Source organism: Parasteatoda tepidariorum, chromosome 6, assembly GCF_043381705.1.
Source record: "Parasteatoda tepidariorum isolate YZ-2023 chromosome 6, CAS_Ptep_4.0, whole genome shotgun sequence".
NCBI classification, from domain to species: Eukaryota; Metazoa; Arthropoda; class Arachnida; order Araneae; family Theridiidae; genus Parasteatoda; species Parasteatoda tepidariorum.
Window position 1 is genome coordinate 52,288,228 of NC_092209.1, and position 17,833 is coordinate 52,306,060.

Below are 17,833 nucleotides of genomic sequence, written 5' to 3' on the forward strand. Positions count from 1 at the left end.
TTTATTATTACCAAAATTGTTCTTTCTCCATTAAAAGTCAAACACCACAGACATAATATACTTTATTTTAACATTTTTAAGACAGAATTTTTGCTGAGATGAGAGCTTCATAGTTTAATGCTTTAATTAAAATCTTTTGAAGGTTACAGTTTGCTATTGTTTAAATATCCTTAGCAAAAATTATTACATCTGCGATGCAAGAACATCATAGCAAGGAGTGAAAAAAAAGTTTAAAATTTTTATGTGTAATTATGTAGATAACAGTGAGCAACAATTATTTACGCACTTGATTAAATATTCAAATTTAACTTTTACTACATTCTAAATTTTACCTTTCCTATCAGTCTTGCATTCACGTTATTTTGCCTCTATACTTTTTAAGTTACTATTACAACTGATTTTAATCTAAAATTTAATTAATCGTAATATTTATTCCTTTTGCCATCAAGATAACTTTATTAATCCTTGACGCAGGTGGGACACTAATGTCGCTTTTGTATATATTTTTTTACGATATTTTTTTCTGCTTTAATTACAAGTAAAAATATATTTTGGTATATTTCTTAATCGAAAAAAAAACAACATTCAAATGGTTAATAAAAAAACTTTTAGAATATGAGAATTATATTTGTACTAAAATATAAAATAAAATCAAAGTAGAATAAATTATTCTCGTTTAAATTTAAAAATATATCAATAATTGATTTTGTAAATTAACGAAATTTCAGTGAATAACTGTTTCTTTTAGATCTTGAAAGATTATTGTTTGGAAGGAGGCCGTGTTTAGAAAATTTCACCTTTAACACACAAAAAAAAAAGCATTTGTATTTCAAAGAGATTGGAGATCCAACAACTTAAATGTGAACGTTTGAAAATGTCTTCCAGTTGATTATAACAGGATGAATTTGTAACGTTCAAATAAAAAACGTTTGAGACTATCAGGGAGGCCTCAAAAATACAAACTCTATACGTACTTAGCTACCAATATTATTTTATTAATCAAATTTTTTTTTCCTCAAGTCCATAGTTTTGGTAGTATGCTTCGAATCATTTCACGAGCTAGTCATCATCTTCATCCATGGGAATAATGCCAATCCTTTGTCCCATACATCTCATCGATCTTGTCACTTCTTCTTGCACTAAATTGAAGGACATGGCCAACAAAGCCATGCCAAACAGCAAATACAACGAGCAAAGACCCAAAGTCAGCTGGTTATCATCAGATAGAACTGCAGTTCCGGGAACAAGATCTCCAAAACCTATGGTGGTCAGAGTCACAAAGCAAAAGTATGAACTATCTAGAAAGTTCCATTTTTCCCAAAATGTGAAGAGTACTGCTCCTCCGCAAATATAGCTCAGTACTAAAGCGAAACATAGCCATACGGGTACTGTGACTTCTTCATCCTCTAGTTGAGTTGATAAGCTGTTCATAGAATCGTTGTCGTTATATTCTTTGTTGTGAAGCTCCTCTTTCCAGGATACTCTATAAATTAGGAAAAAAAATGCTTTTTTGTGCATTGCAGTTATGCTATTTTAGCAAACAATAAAATTTGTGTATAGTTTAAACCATTGAATATGATATTAAAAGAAATAATAGCCCCTGATAAATTTAATCTCTCAGGAAAATCCCAGTACATCTACATACGTTAACACACTTCCCTACAATAGACACTTTCAGTTTTTGATATTTCTTCAAATTTCTCCAGAAATACTTGGATATTTATTTTAAAACTATATAAATGTTTAAAGCAGCGTTGTCAAATGGTATTTCTGAGATGGGTCTCTGAGGTTCCGTGGTAGGGTCAGAGAGATTCCGAGAGATTAAATTTTCTGTAAAAACTTGTAATTATGTTCATATTAAAACAATAGACTTTCATTTCGTTAAGAGTGCCGTTATTTTTATGAAATTAATGAGTAAAATGTCAGTTGAAAATAAAAAAAGAAATAGCAAAAATTGTAAACAATTGCGTCAATATTTTTATGTCAAAATTTTTCAACGTAATCGAAAATAACCAAATTTAAGAATAACGAATTATATTTCTCTGATTCTCAACCTTTACTAGAGTTCTTTTTTGAAAACTATATATCAGCTAATGTATACCCCCAAAATAAATTCAGAACTTGACTGCATACCATCCCTGGTTTGCAGTGCCGGATTAAGCGTACGCAGGGCCCTAGGTCATTCAAATTTTTGGGGCCCTTAGATTAAATTTTTTTTCTCGTACATTTTTTATTTATTGAAATATAAAAGTATTTATATATCTTTTCATTCAAGAAAGCATATTTAAAATAATAATAAATTGAATTTTACCTTATTGTTAAATTAGAACTAAAAAATAATCATAACATATGTATTTGAAATTGATTTTTTTAAATCATTGTTTTTCTTAATTTTTTAAAATTTATTTTCAAAAAATCCATCTTAAAGGGGCCCTAGGCCTTGCCTAATGGGTATTCCGGCACTGCTGGTTTGCGAGTTCAACTGTTCCACATAAAACCTAATACTTTAAGAGTGTTAAAAAAAACGATTGCTAAAAAACAATTAATTTTTCACATTAAATATTATCAAAATAATTAGTAGCCTTTCATCGGTTAATTTGCATACGTATTTAATCAAAAATTATGAAATGGAGCATATCGAGTTCAAGAATGTGAAATCAAATTTTTATTGTAGTTTTGTCAATGAAATATTTTAATTATAAAGAATAATGAATAAATGTTGTTAAGTTTTTACCTTGCTTTTTATTTTTTAAACGAACTATTATAACCACATCACGACGTTTTAAAGTCAACACTCGAAAACAAACATACATACAAAAATAAATCTAAAATTGACTTATAAGTAAAAGAAATTTATATATATGAATATTTTAATCCATAATAATGCTCCTAAAATTAAAAGTAAACGATTTTTAAATAAAGAACATAATAACAAATAATTAAATACTAAATGATTTTAAAAACCTAAAAAAAAGAAAGAAAAAACGATTTCTTATAAAATACATCAACAAATTGTAATAATAATAATTGTCATTGTAACTGAATTTATTAAAAAAGACGCCAGTAATTTAATAGCTTATCGTCTTTCCTATAGGTTTATAGACCTATAAAATAAGAAAAGGAAATGACAAAAAAATATTGAACCTAATAAAGTTTCAGGCATCCTTTGATAAATGGTAAAAAATGAATTTTAAACCTGGAAACAATTTGTAAAATAGATAATAATGGATCAAATATGTTTTGAATTGAGTTTCTTATAATAATTATACAGCTGAGTGATGAAAAGAAAAAATTCAGAGTAGAAGTAAAAGGCTTAAAAAAAAAATTAAAAAAAACACCTAGCTTATAAATCAGGACCATATTACTTAAACTGATATGTTTCTAAATCAGGAAATTAAAATATCATTAAAAAACACATTTTTTATTATTAAGCTCTTCAAATAAACATTCAATACTCATACCTGTCTTTAGTTGGTGCAGATTTATTGATTCCATATCCGAAGTTTTTATAATACGATGAACTCATCACTGTAAGCAAAGCAGGTACTGACGATAGCAGTTCCTTGTGTTTTCTCAATGGTTCAGAGTTAATATGCACGTCTTCTTGCAAAGCGTATTTATTTGTAATAACCGGCGCAAATTCTACGTTGCGCATATGAGGACTACACGCATCGTAGCTATTCACCATGGACGGGAACCCATCATAAGTCTTATCATTTTTCGAGTCCATCCTTGCATGATTTAGATGACAAGGAGTAGATTTACAAGAGCTTATAGTTGGATTAGAGTTTGAATGTGCAGTATAATAAGTACCACTTGATGTTAAGGCTGGAGAGTCTCTGTCGCCGGGATATACACATCCTGGCTGCATTGAAATACCATTTGTGCTTTCTTGGTGTATAATAGGTGCTGAATACGATATATGGAGTGGTCTGTTTGAAGTTTTTTTGCGACGCTTCTTAGGGCGTATGCAGAAGTAGCAACACAATTTCCAGTATATGAATTTGAAAGAATGAGCCATGGAATCACCTATATTGGATAGACATAAAAGCAGAAGTGGAATTCCTATAATTGCGTAGAAGATAGTGACGACTTTACCCCAAGAAGTCTTCGGTGCGACATTTCCATAACCTGTAGTTAAGAATAGAAGATCAATATAAGATAGGAAAAAGAGAAATCGATATTTCGGCAAAAAAAAAATAATTACTACTACACTAATGTAATTACTATTTTCGATGAATACAGACATGGTCCAAGTCACAGAGTCATTTTTTTTATGAATAAAAATGCTTACCTTTTCTTCCTTTTCCTTAATTCTTTTTGCAAAAAGGTTTCTTTATTCATTCTGATTTAGTAAAATAAATGAATAAATTAAATTTGTCATTTGGTTACGTTTATTTTCTTATTTAACCACTAATTTAATCACACTGTAAAAAATGGATTCACAAATATCACGAAATTTCTTTGTTTTTGACGAAACAGTTTCCTATAGGAATACTATAGTATACTGTCCGATCCAAAAAATTGGTCGTAGTGAAGAAATAACTATCGTTACTTCCTTGAGGAAACAAATTTCATTATAATTAGAGAAATATTTCGTCATTCTATTTTTGTTCCAAAAAAGATAACCTCGAAGTGCCTTATGTACCTAACATTTCTAATAACCACTGTGAAACCATATAGGTGGGCAAATGAAGAGAGTACCATATAGGTTAACACAACATAACAAAGGCAGATACAGCATAGAGATAAATTACACCCATGCTCAAAGCGGGATTCGAACCCCGGATCTTCTAGATACGCAACCAACTCCTTGACCACTACACAAACCGGATAGTTTGATTTGTCACTTCATTTTCGATTGTCGAATCTTTATTCTAGTTTCGTCATTCCAGTTAATAATCTCTCGCAATGCACTACGATGAGATTTAGAGTTGAGGAAACATTTCGTAATACATTAGAGAGTTTGCGTTTCCTCACAAATGACGTGATTTCGAGACGAAATGATTCTTAGAATTAATGAAATACTTGCTCAAGAATTGCTGATTCGTTGAAAATGAGAGCTTTACTTCTGAGAGTATAAACATCTGAATTGATAAATAAATCAGTTCTCATTGAAAAATAAATTATTAAATATAACCTTTATTTAATTTGTATGATTATATTTATATAATGTTATACGAAATACTGTAAACACAATTATGTTTAAGTTACATGCATTTTTTTATTTTTGAAGTGAAAACATTTTTGTACTGCTTCATTTTTGGGTCAAAATAGAACAAAACAAACAGTGAAACCTCTCTGGAGCGACCGCCCTTTGTTCCACAGTAAAATGGTCGTTAATGGAGATTGGTCGTTCTTAGGGGTTACCTTTATTGACTTCAAAATGTTATCGAAGGTACATGATTTTTCGCAAATGATTTTAATTTTACTTAGTGACATTTTCTTGGTGCGGACATGCCACTTGTGTTAGCGTCATGAAAACCTGATCGACGAATAAAATTCAGCTTCAATAAAAATGATCCCTACTGGTAGAATTATGTGTAAAAACAGATTTACCAAATACGAATAATAAAACTATTTTAAATAAATAAACAATTATGCTTTTTGTTTAAATTTGCATCATAAAAATTCTTCATCTTTAAACTATGAGAAGATTGGTGTAAGATGCTTAGTTTTTTCTGAAATATCTTTTTTTTCTTCTTCAAGCTTAACTTTCAACTCTAAAAAGAAATCACTGATAGCATGCTTAAGCAAAAGCATTATTATTTCACATTTCACGAAGTTAGACAAAAAATTCCTTCTACTTAGTTCATTCACCGACCTGTAAATAGTTTTTATTTACTTAGTCAGTTAGTTATTTATACATTTAAATCTCATTCAAATAAACACGGAAACAACAACGTAAAAATTGGTTACTAGAAAAATAAAAAAGAGGGTTATGCTACCGTGCATACAATTTAGTTTATGAAACAAAACTTGCAAAAACGAAACATTTACTTTAAATAAAATAAAAATTTACATTTCTTTATCAAATAATATTATCACTTGAAATACTACATTTTTCTGAAATTTAAAGTTAATATTCTTCCTCTTAAAATTATTCTTACATTTATGTAAAAGAATTGTAGACGAATAGATTACTTTAATAAGTGAATATAAATCACATTTAAGCTAAGCTCACTTTTAAGATTAAAAACTGATATAGAAACTTTACAGAAATAACTCTATCGGATTCAATTTACTTCATATCAACATTTTGTTTCCAAGCCATATCGGAATATTTACTACTTTGCTAATTTTGCAAAAGCTCTTCAAAAATTAATAACATAATTTTTTAATAAAAATAAATTTTTTAAAAAAGTAAAACATTAGCAAGAATTTTGCTTTTTGAAAAAGAAATATCATAATAAAACAATTGCTCTGACTACAATTCATCTCTAAAGCGACTTTACCATTCAAATCAATAAAAAACTAGGTCTTTTTTGCTTTTATATTTTATTACATTATACTTATTCACAATTATTATTTTTTCCATTGTTTTATTATACTTATTTGTAATTATTATTATTATTTCCCATTATCATTTATAATAAACTTATTTGTGATTATTATTATATTATACTTATTTTTGCAACAATTATCATTATTTTTGCTATTATCATAATATTATACTTATTTGTAATAATTATTATTAGGTTTTGCTATTATTATTATACCACACTTATTAGCAATTATTATTATATTTTGCTACTATTGTTATATTATACTTATTTGTAATAAATTATTATTATGTTATACTTATTTGTAATAATTATTATTATATTTCTTTGTAATAATTATTATTATATTATACTTATTTGTAATAATTATTATTTTTTCTATTATTATTATATTAAACTTTTCTGCAATTATTATTTTTTGCTATTATTTTATTATGTTTTTGCTATTATCTTATACATTAAGCTGTCATTTCTTCTGGATTTTCTTCCAGTTTAAAGAGTTTTCTATTTATATATTTATAAAAATTTGTGACAGTAAAACTTTTGCCTTTCTATTTTATTCTCGGATTAATTAATTTAATTAAGAATGATTTCAACTACCACTACAGAAGAATAAATTAAACATGCATATGAATACATGATAATCATATATTCATATGATTGCTAAGCTCCGGCAAAATATGAAAATATGTTTGTCTATAATTAATTTTTCAATTTACATTTTACTGCCACTTAGAAAAATCGAAACTTAACAAATATGCTGTTATAGATATTTTTTTTGTTGAAAAATTTCAATTACTTAATAATTTTTTTATGTGAAATACAGTAAAAAATATGGTTAAAATTTTATTCTACATATATGTGACAAAATAGTATAATTGATCAAAATATAGGAGACGTCAATCAAGGATTTAAATTTAGTTACCAATTGGGAAATTTTCAGAAATACAACAGTAATTTATAAAAAAAAAATTAATTAGTCCTACTACCTTTCTCGAGTCATGTTTGACCAAAATATCATATTTTTTCTATTTTTCTTATGTAAAATAAAACTAGGTACCTTTCTTTCTCAAAAATTGTTCTGTTTCTACGCCAAATAAAACAGAAGTTATGATGATTTTAAAAAAAACATCAATATTAGTTATGAAATGTACAACTATGTCTTTTTTGTTCTTTTTCCCATATTTTATTTTTCCGCCATTTTCCTTTATTCTAAATGCCTTCCTTCATTTCTTCATTTTTTTCATTCTTAAAAAATTTTAGTTCAAATGACTTGAAGTTTTGCGGGAATGTTTTTATACATAGGTCTAGGGAATAGGCTACGCAAAAGTCGATTAAACGATCATTTTGTATTTCACAGCTAAAATAAAAATAATTAATTGCAATTTTTGGCCTTTTTTGCCAAATAAATTTTTAAATTTGTTGAAAAATATCTATATATCAATATTATATCTAATTTTTGTCATTAGTTGAAATTTAAAGCAGGAAAAATGGAAAAATAATAAATTTTAGCAAATTTATATAATTTTGAAAAAATGACAATTTTCGATTTTTTTAAAGGTCTACCGTATTTTTTTTTAAAAAAATTTTCCTTATTTTTTGTATTCATATCCTGTTTTAGTATTGAACACATTCGTAAACCGAAATCAAAAAATTTCTAAATCAAAAATTAAAAATTTTTGTCCTCGAACGCATTCGAGTACCTAATATTATCGATATCACATACAATGTTCATCATTCAAAAGTTACAAACATATCCGTATAAACTTTTTTTTCTCGTATTCCTATCATACTTTAAGTATATAGTACACACGTAAATCTAAATAAAAAATTTCTATACAAAAAATTTCAAAATTTTGTCCCCGGGAATCTAAAATTAGCGATATCGCATGCAATGTTTATCATTCAAAAGTTACAAACGTACATACCATATTAGCGCAGCTCCCTTATGTCTTCTTACTTCAGTGTTAAACAAAAGATAAACAAAGCGGCGTTCCGCTGTGGAACTCGAGGCGAATGGACGCAAATACCTCTCCCTGCTCAGTTAACTATTAACGCCTCACTTCATTTTAAACTGAATTCCCAGTGGGCAGTGAGGTATTAAGAAAAAAAAATCAGCGGTAATGATAATATATATAAGATATTTTTCTTTGCCAAGTGGGAAAATCGATTGTCAAAGTTAATGTATTGTGTGCAGGGGAAAAAAAATTTAAATAAATAAATGAAAAAGATGAATTTTTAATAGAAACTCACTTTGTATCATATAGATGAGACATTTCTCAAATATAGACATTATAAAAATAAAATTACTAGATATTAAAAAAACTAAAAACGAACAATAAAATTCTGCAGGGTTTTTTGTACTTTCAAAAAATAATAAAGGATTAGCAGCAGCTCCTTTATTTTATTTTAGATAAATATTTATTTGTTTTTAAGTTGAAGGTATTTTTCTTATATGGAACACTTTCATTTTTTATTCTTCGTGTTGTTTTAGAACCATTTTAAAACTGGCACAATAATATTTAATTGCATGGGCGCCGTTGTTGGAGAGGAGGGTAGGTATATGTACTCCTTCAATAATTAGAAATCTCTTAAATTCCCTCCATATTTCAAACAAATAAAGAAAATTTTCCTAAATCATCGCCTATTAAAACTCATGAAAAGTAAAATCAAGAAAGAGATCAATCTTCTTGCAGATGTTTCGCAAATTTAAGAATTCATTTTTGTTAAGTGAGAAATTTGGAAAATTGGTGTGCCTGTGTATTTTCATAACGTAAAAATTTCGAGAAACTTTACACCATAAAATTAAGTGTTAACTATTAATAATAGTTTACAGCAAAATGTGAGCCGTGGTAGCTTGGTTAGAGAATCTGACGTCAGATTCGGAAATGCCGGGGCTCGATCCTCGACTCCGCTTGAAACCATCAAGTACATACGATATACGTGCTCGTAAATTTGGAATCGAAAGTGCTGTGGTCGGTCACTGAGTAGAACCGTGGATACAGAGATCTAGGAAAAATTTCTTTCCCCTTCAGATCTATGTCTGAATTGGAGAAGTGGTTTCACAGGTTAGTGATGCTGCCATCTATCCCAAGGGTTCTGAGCAAAGTAGCACTTTCACCTTTGCGGTGCTCTCTTACCAAACTAAAGACGCTTTCCTGCTTTAATTAGCAAGGACAATGACTGGCGAGTTTGGCTTATGAAAGTGTCTTTAAAAAAACCAACACGGCAAAATATTTTTCAGAGATGGAGTAAGAGGCTCGTCGAAATAAGTTTCTATACTCTCTAGGGTTGAGAGCAGTCGCCCTTTTCAGCGACGAATTTAGAATTTGGAGCACGAGAGAAACCGAAACTCAATATTTATTTATTCGGCTTTACATAGTGTGCTGCTCTTGAGTTGGTACAGTGTTTAAAGCACTGAGTTTTTTGTCCAGAGGTTCTATCTCCGATGGTGGCATGAAACCAAGCTAGATAAGAGTGATGGCTACCAGCTTTTCTTGTACGTAAAGGCGGTATGCTGACCATACTGCCACTATTATTCCATTCGTTTAGATCCCTATTCTTTTTGATTTCAGCAATATCTTTCCACTATGGCTTTTTATTAAAATGGACTATAACAAAACCGCAACAACCTTAATCCAGATAACAATATTATATGAGATTAAAAGTTTAAAAAAGTAATGTTCCTTTATTATACTTATAAGCAGTGGTCGGAAAAACTACATTTTCTTTGTTGTTAACTACAACTTCTTTATTACAATTGTAGTTAACTACAACTATTTTTTTTTTTTAATATAATGACTACAAACTATTTCCAAATCGTGGTCACTACTTCGCTACTTTTAAAAGACAAACTTAACTGGCGAATTTAATTTTCCAAAATTCAAAATGATTTTGAAAAAAAAAAATATTGGCTTGGTTAAATATGAGGAGATATTAAGAAGTTTCAATTCATGTTAACATAAAATAGCTTTTTATTCAAAAGCACTTTTTACAAATTTGTTCATTAAACTTTCAAACTCTATACTTTTCTCAATAGTGATTTATGAAATGCTAGGAAATTATCAAATATTTGTGATTTAAGTGATCAAGGCTTTTTTTATATCCACCAGGAAATTAGTACAGTGCGACAAACAAAAAGCGAACCACCCTGAATAACTTTTGATCCTAGTGAACGGATCTTCACGTTCTAGGACTCAATCTCAATGGTTTGAGGGAGTGACCGCAAATATGCTAATTAATTAAGACTGACGATATTTTAAATTACGAAACCATATACAAAAACGTACTTCGCATAGCTCCTAGCTGCGAAATCAAATTTTAAAAAAGTCAGATATTTAAAATTCGATTTCTCTGGAGCAATTTGTCAATCATTGCTTCAATTTCATGAACCCCTCCTTCTCTCCAAGCGTGACATCATTTTTGGACAGTCTCTGATTTAATTTAACATTATAAATGAAAAAAAAGGAGACCTTCTGTTTATTTTAAAAGAACTTTATATCTATGTCGTTGCATAGATAGATTTTTAAAAAAATCTTTCAAAACATAATTTTTAATACAGTGCATATTTTAGCAATTTAAAGGACTTACTTAACATAACTAGTTGAGTATCAGAGTTCACAATCTTAAGTAAATTTATTCAAATCATTTTCAAAAACAAGTTGATCATTAAAACAATTTATTTTTCTTCTAAAAAAATAAAAAAAGACCTGTGTTTCTTAAACCCATATTGGGCACTGTTTACTTTATTTATTTTCATTTCTTAAAATAATTTGTGACAAGCGAGAAATAATTTATCTTGGAAGAATTCCAGAGCTTAATGATTTTCTTATAAGCTCGTTAAAGCTGAAACATACATCTGGTGCAGTAAAATTGTTATCTTTTGTTTATAAAGTTAAAGGGTAAATACTGTTACTATCTTTTCAACATGAACACTATAGTAAAAGATAACCTACAATATGTTGTCTGCTCATATGGGTTACAATATAAGTAGAGAGTCATTAATATCCTCTTTACTCTCTATTTATCTGGACAGGGTTTTAACACTTGATTTTTCATGATATCAATAGAAGTTGTCAAATTTGGTTTATACTACTATAATGTCACAATTTGGTTGTAGTCATTTTTAGGTTGACATGTTAGACTTAATTAAAAATTCATTATTCTAGGTATTTTTGATACTCTGAATTGACTATTGACTTTGACACTTGACTATTAATAACACTGAGCAACAATATTTTTATTTTATTATTATTATTATTTTGATTGAGGTTTTTAACGCATCTTAAGTTACTTTCGTATTGCTAATTTTCAATGTATAATCGATTTCTCCCTCCAAGCTACAACTTTTGTTTCTCTAAAAAAATGACATTGTTTATCTATTTTTTTATCGATATTTACAAGTTTAAAAACGTTATTTATATATATATATATAGGATTAGTTAAATATAAATGTTGCTACAAACTTCTGGGTTTAAAGTTGCATATGAACCAATGCTTAGAAGTGTCGTCTTACACCGCCATTCCCTATTATGAGCTGATTCTTTGTGTGCAATATTCACGCAATTTTTATGCTGATGATGTTCCCTAATTTCCCTAAAAGTTTATTGCAATTTTCATGTAACCCCTTGCTATATATATAACGTTTTTAAATTCGTTCATCTCGACAAAAAAAAAATTAAAAATGTTATTTTTAAAAATATTGTAGTCTTATGAGCAAAACTAATTTCCGATTTAATATCCTCACATCTGAATTAGATGTTGTTGTTGTTGGCGTCTGCCATTAAGGCAGAGGGGGTGCGATTGCCCTTGTTTTCCATCCGAATTAGATAAGATCAATTATTTGTGCAACTGGGGCAAAAAATTTGTACCTTGTGTAATTTATAACAATAGCTAATGGGTTAAATGTATTTCTCAAACGTCTCTCCCCAAAAGACTAATTGAAATTTTTAAATGACTTTTTAGATTGTGGGTTAAAAGGGCCCCTTGCAGCAGCACAAAATCTTCCTTTAAATATTATAGATGATAATTTTGTAGAATATATCGATATTTTGCAAGTGGGTAAGTAGTCGCATAGTGGCATAAAGTTGAATATATTCTCTCGTAGAAAATATATTGTGAAAATATAATATATACCTATTCGAATATGTGTATATGTGAATTAAGGATAATATGAGTTATCAGTTTTGAAAATTAAGAGATAAGTAAGTTTACAGAAAAATATAGGTATTTCAGTTAGTAAATTAATTAACAAATATGTAAGTAATGAATAATTAAACAATAAATAAATAAATAGTAAACTGCATTTTCTCAAATTTTTTTTAATATTGTTATTAATGTGTTTGGAATGATTAAACTCTACGACATCCCATATGAGTCAATTACTGTTTTTAATTACTTCTCATTTACTTTTTTTTATGCATTTTATGAGTTTTGCTCTTAGTTTTACTTTGTACAAGAACTCTCAACCTCTTTGACGCAAAATTTTTATTAAACATATTATTCGTATTTTTTCCTTATTTTGTAAAAATTTAGGTGAAAATATTATGTTTAGGATTTTATTAATTCATGGGTATGAAGTACAGCATGAAACGCCGGTTCTTTTTCTGCGTGAAAGGTAAAATCTTCCAAAAACGGCTCCCTTCCAAACAATAATTTTACAAATTTTCTCTTACATGCTGTTATTTAGATCTAAGAGAATCAGTTATTAAACGCTGAAGTTGCTTAAATTTCAAAAATCAAATATTAATAAATTTTTGAATATGAATGAAATAAAATGTAAACTATTTTTTTGGATTTTATGTTTTAGTACAAATATAATTAATCTAAAAGATTTTTTTAGTAACTATTAAACTGTTTATTATAATCTGAAAAAACCAAAATATATTTTTGCCTGTAATCAATCAGAACGTCAGAAAAAATATATAAAAGTAACGCCGTAGTTCTATCTGGGTTAAATTGTTAGTAAAAAAAATGAAATTGAAAATTACGTAAAAGTAAAATAAAATTCAATAATGTTTGACACAAAAATCTATGTTTGAAAGTAACGAGGGCTGTTTCATTAATTGAGTTCCCGTCTTAAAATATTTACTTTATTATGAAAACAAACGAATTGTTGAGTTACACTTTTGGTGCCAGAATTTGTTAGTCTTTCATGTTTTCAGAATGTTCAGTTTGGAACAGATTTATTAGATTTTCGAACAGGAAGAGATAAGTGAATGGTTTATTTTCAGTTCTATTAGGATAATACAACTTTCTCTTTATAGATCAGCAAGCACGTTACTCCTTTTTTTTTTTTTTGTTAGTTCAACATGCAACGTATGTAAGGGAACATGTAAGTATTGCCTTGCCTGTCTATAATAATTCCTAAGTAACTGTATTTTTTTTTTTTTGTTGTTAAAATACATTTTAGCAGTTTAAAATAATCCTTTAAAATGTTAAAAAAAAATTTAAAAAGAAATTAAAACGTTTTTTTATATGCGTGTATTTTTGCAATTCTAACTTAAAAAAAAAAAAAAAAAAAAAAAAAAAAATTTTTTTTNAAAAAAAAAAAAAAAAAAAAAAAAAAAAAAAAAAAAAAAAAAAAAAAAAAAAAAGATTCTTTTTTTTTCTTTTTTTTCTTTTGTCACAAAGTAGATGCATTGCAATTATATAGGTTGGTTATAATCACTATAACCCTGTTAAGACAAACATAGAGTCCATTTGGTTCACAGATGTCGATGTAACTTGATATATCTACTTTTTTAAAACACGGAAAAAAGAAATCTGTAATAAAAATTAACTTCAATTTCGATCACTAGGTAAAAAAGTGAGTGGATAAAAAGCAAAAAGAAAAAAGAAAAAAAAGGCTTAGAAATTCAATTTAATCACGTTCAATGCGCATTCCATTTTCGTCAACTACGCATTAGAGGACACTCACCAGCCAATGAGGTAACCTAGGTTCGAATCCCAGCGATAGTTAGCTGATACGAATTCTAATCTCGGCTGACACCGACCCCAGTGATGACGTAGATTGTCCTTAGTGATAAACAGATTATGGGCCCCTTTGACGTAAGGCAAACCATGGGACGTTTTCGAAGTATACGGTTTAGTTCTATTAAAAAATTCTCCATGATGTAGTTTGAAGTAGAATATCCTCATCAGTAGTTGACGAATCTTGTGTTAGAACCCCTTGCGGTAGGGCTAACCGTAAGAGGTTTCATGGTTTTCCTCACTAAGTAACGCAAAGGCGGATTAGTTCCACAGAAAAGTTGAATGAAGACTAGTTTGTCCCAATTTTTGATCTAGGGATTCCATTATCTTCTAAGTTGCGCTCTAAAATGGAAGGTTACGAGTTGAACATCGATATTCATAATTCCGAAAATGAGTCGAGCAACGCCGTTTATATATTTAAAAAAATGAAAACGAGTTATAAAATGTTCAACAACTTGGCGCGAAGAGTCTCTTGTGTTGGAGCGGTGTATGTTACTTCTCTGAGCATAATGAACTAACAGAATTAAGTTTCGGTTTCTAGGGCAAGAGCCGAGATAGCCTGGTTGGTATGGCACTGGGCCCATGTGAAAGAGTTCGTGGGTTCGATCCCCAACGGCCAAAGTGTAGTAAATGGTGACTGGTGCACGTTAAATCTGTCATGTCACAAAGTCCTCCATGTTCCCATAACGAATCAATACCTCTGGAAGTACTGATCTAGGAGTTTCCTTGTCTTCTAGATTAGTTCAAAATTACAAGGGTACGGAGTTGAACATTAGTAGTCGTAAACCCAAAATTGGGTCGGCTGTTCAACGACGGATATAAAATATAAAATCAAATCAGAAAGATCTCTCATGTTGTCCTAAGCAGTATAATTTTTATTACATATAACCAACCTGAAGCTAAATTTCCTTGCTTTAAAGACACATTCTTATGATGAGCGTCTAATATAAACTTAGTTTGGTTTTAACTTTAAATACAAACATTTGAAATAATCCCATTTATGAGAGTATAATTTAACAGGCTTCGAAATAAGACAGAAAAAGTATTTATTATAAAATAAAAATTCTTTGAAACTAAAAATTATGGATTAAAAATATTAAATATAACAAGAACACTTACCAATGGTAGTTATTACAATAATTGAATAAAGTAATGCTCCAGAAAATGTCCACTGCAAAGGACTTTCATCTTTACCATCGTATCCATCTTTTTTCACAGCTCTCACGATGGTTATCTCAAAATCCTGAAACACGCAAATACGTATTTTCAGGTAACATACAATTTGAATAAATTGTAAATGTCAGAAACACAAAATTGTTATGAGGGAAAAAAATGAATATATAAAAAAAATGCAAATATAATGTAAATATCTATAAAAAATTTATATATAAAAATTTATTTATAAAATATATATNTTTGTAGGCATCTTTTAAAAATTTTTTAAATATTTTTAAAAACATTATTATATATATATATATATATATATATAATAATGTTTTTAAAAATATTTAAAAAATTTTTAAAAGATGCCTACAAAAAAAGAAATAAAGGAAAAGATATAATCTTGTGATCAGCTCACACGATTATATCCGAAAAAAATTAAATTAAACAAAAATATAACTTACTAAGTAAAAAAATGTAAAATAAAAAATTAAAAGAAACATAGAATAAAACTCCATTTTCGACTTTCGCTTGATTTTTTTATTTTGCATTTCTTAATTTTATTTTACATTTTTTACTTAACAAGTTCGATTTTTGTTTCAAATGTTTCTGGTGCTCTTCACTCAATTGTATTGATATGTTTTGCATAGGCTATATTGATACAATATTAGACAGCTCTATTTTTTTATAATTGTTTGAGCTGATTACTAGATTATATCTTTCAGTTATTTTATATTCCAATTTTTATATTTATATCCAACTTTCAAATGAAGTAAAATTTTTACCTGATTTATGAATGAAAGTGATTTTTGCAACCCTGACAATCACTCAGCCCCCTTCTCATAAGCAAGCCCTAGCTAAAGGTTAAAAACAATCAAAATAAAAATATGTAAAAAACATTTTGTTTCAACTGTAATTGTAACATTAAACTGTAATCATTTTTTGTTTTGATATTATGGAATAAATCTATGCAATTTCGAAAAAATCGGGAATTTTCCTAAAATCTCCGATCTTAAAAATCAGAATATTTCCATGCGTTTGCCCAGTTACTGCCCTGAATAAATGTTTAAAAAATTGGATTGAAAAAAAAAATCATGCTTAAAAAATTATTGATTAGGAGCAGTATGTTTGTCGAGTCCAGTCTATATTCCATTAATTGCTTTATCTAATTCAATACATACATTCCATTCAATGCTTTATCTAATTCAGTACTTAGAATAATAATATTTTAAAATAACGTACCTGGAGTATTTCTGTAGCTAAACTTGACCAATTCTTTTCAGAAAGCACTATTGACTTAGCTGTGATAGACCACAGGTCATTGATAGTATTGTTTCTTTCTAGAAATACTATTTCACGTTTCACTTGTTCATATTTAGCTTCCAAAGCTTCAAAAGTGAATGCACCAATTAAACTATAGCCAACTATCAAACCACATAGACCAATGTGGGAGAAAAGAAACGTTGTCACAAGCCGGCAATACTTACGGCATTTCGTACACTTCGAAATGCAATCGTGGCACATTATTTCATTCTAATGTTAGCAAACGATTTATTTTAAACGTAGATGTAGAGCATATTAGCTACATAAGCATAATCTAAATTCATGTTTTTAAATTTAACGATATTGAATCTCATATAACATTTTAATGTTAAAATGAAATTTTCATGTTCTAATGAAAACATTATTCGTTATAACATTTTAATATAATAATGAAAAGTTTTAAAACAGTTTAATCAAACGATTTAATCTATTTTTCAGAATCCAGGAGAAAAATATTTGAAATAACTCAAACGATTTGCCGACACGATTCACAGAGTTGATAGATTTCTCTAAAGTAAGACATGGTGAAATTTTAGAAAATAGTTTTGAAATTTAAAAACTGAAACACATTCTTATATGTTACAAACTGATGAACTTTACTTTTAGAAAAAAATTTTACTTAAGAAAATAAATTACTTTGAAAAAATTAAAATTTTTAAATATCGTTTGCTGTAAGTTCGAATTTTTCATTAAAGAAATTTTACTTGGAAGTCCTAAAGAAAATTCTTCAATATCATTGAATTATTAATATTTCAATTGAAATTTAAATTGCCTTATTTATAAGGAAATTTGGGCCAAGTTTTAAAAAAAAATATCTCACGCAAAAAGTTAAAAAGCGGTGTTTCAAAGAAGCAAGAGACGCTTTTGACTGATAT

General features: G+C 28.2%; 1 protein-coding gene across 1 annotated transcript; it reads right to left on the reverse strand.

Annotated features, from left to right (window-relative positions):
• Positions 1-44: 44 nt before the first annotated feature.
• Positions 45-17,833, reverse strand: LOC107447356 (potassium channel subfamily K member 18). The gene is made up of 4 exons (XM_016062241.3): positions 16,878-17,833; positions 15,594-15,717; positions 3,462-4,131; positions 45-1,483 (listed from the first exon to the last, which is right to left on the reverse strand). The coding sequence occupies exons 1-4, from the start codon at positions 17,157-17,159 to the stop codon at positions 1,060-1,062; spliced, it is 1,500 nt and encodes a 499-aa protein (XP_015917727.1). The 5' UTR covers positions 17,160-17,833; the 3' UTR covers positions 45-1,059.

What these genes read in the sequence shown, in the direction of transcription:
- LOC107447356 (XM_016062241.3), bottom strand. Translation starts at nt 17,159, where the DNA reads ATGTGCCACGATTGCATTTCGAAGTGTACGAAATGCCGTAAGTATTGC. An exon ending in TAGCTACAGAAATACTCCAG is followed by an intron (nt 15,718 to 16,877) that starts GTACGTTATTTT and finishes TGCGTGTTTCAG; the next exon opens with GATTTTGAGATAACCATCGT. An exon ending in TATTGTAATAACTACCATTG is followed by an intron (nt 4,132 to 15,593) that starts GTAAGTGTTCTT and finishes TCTTAACTACAG; the next exon opens with GTTATGGAAATGTCGCACCG.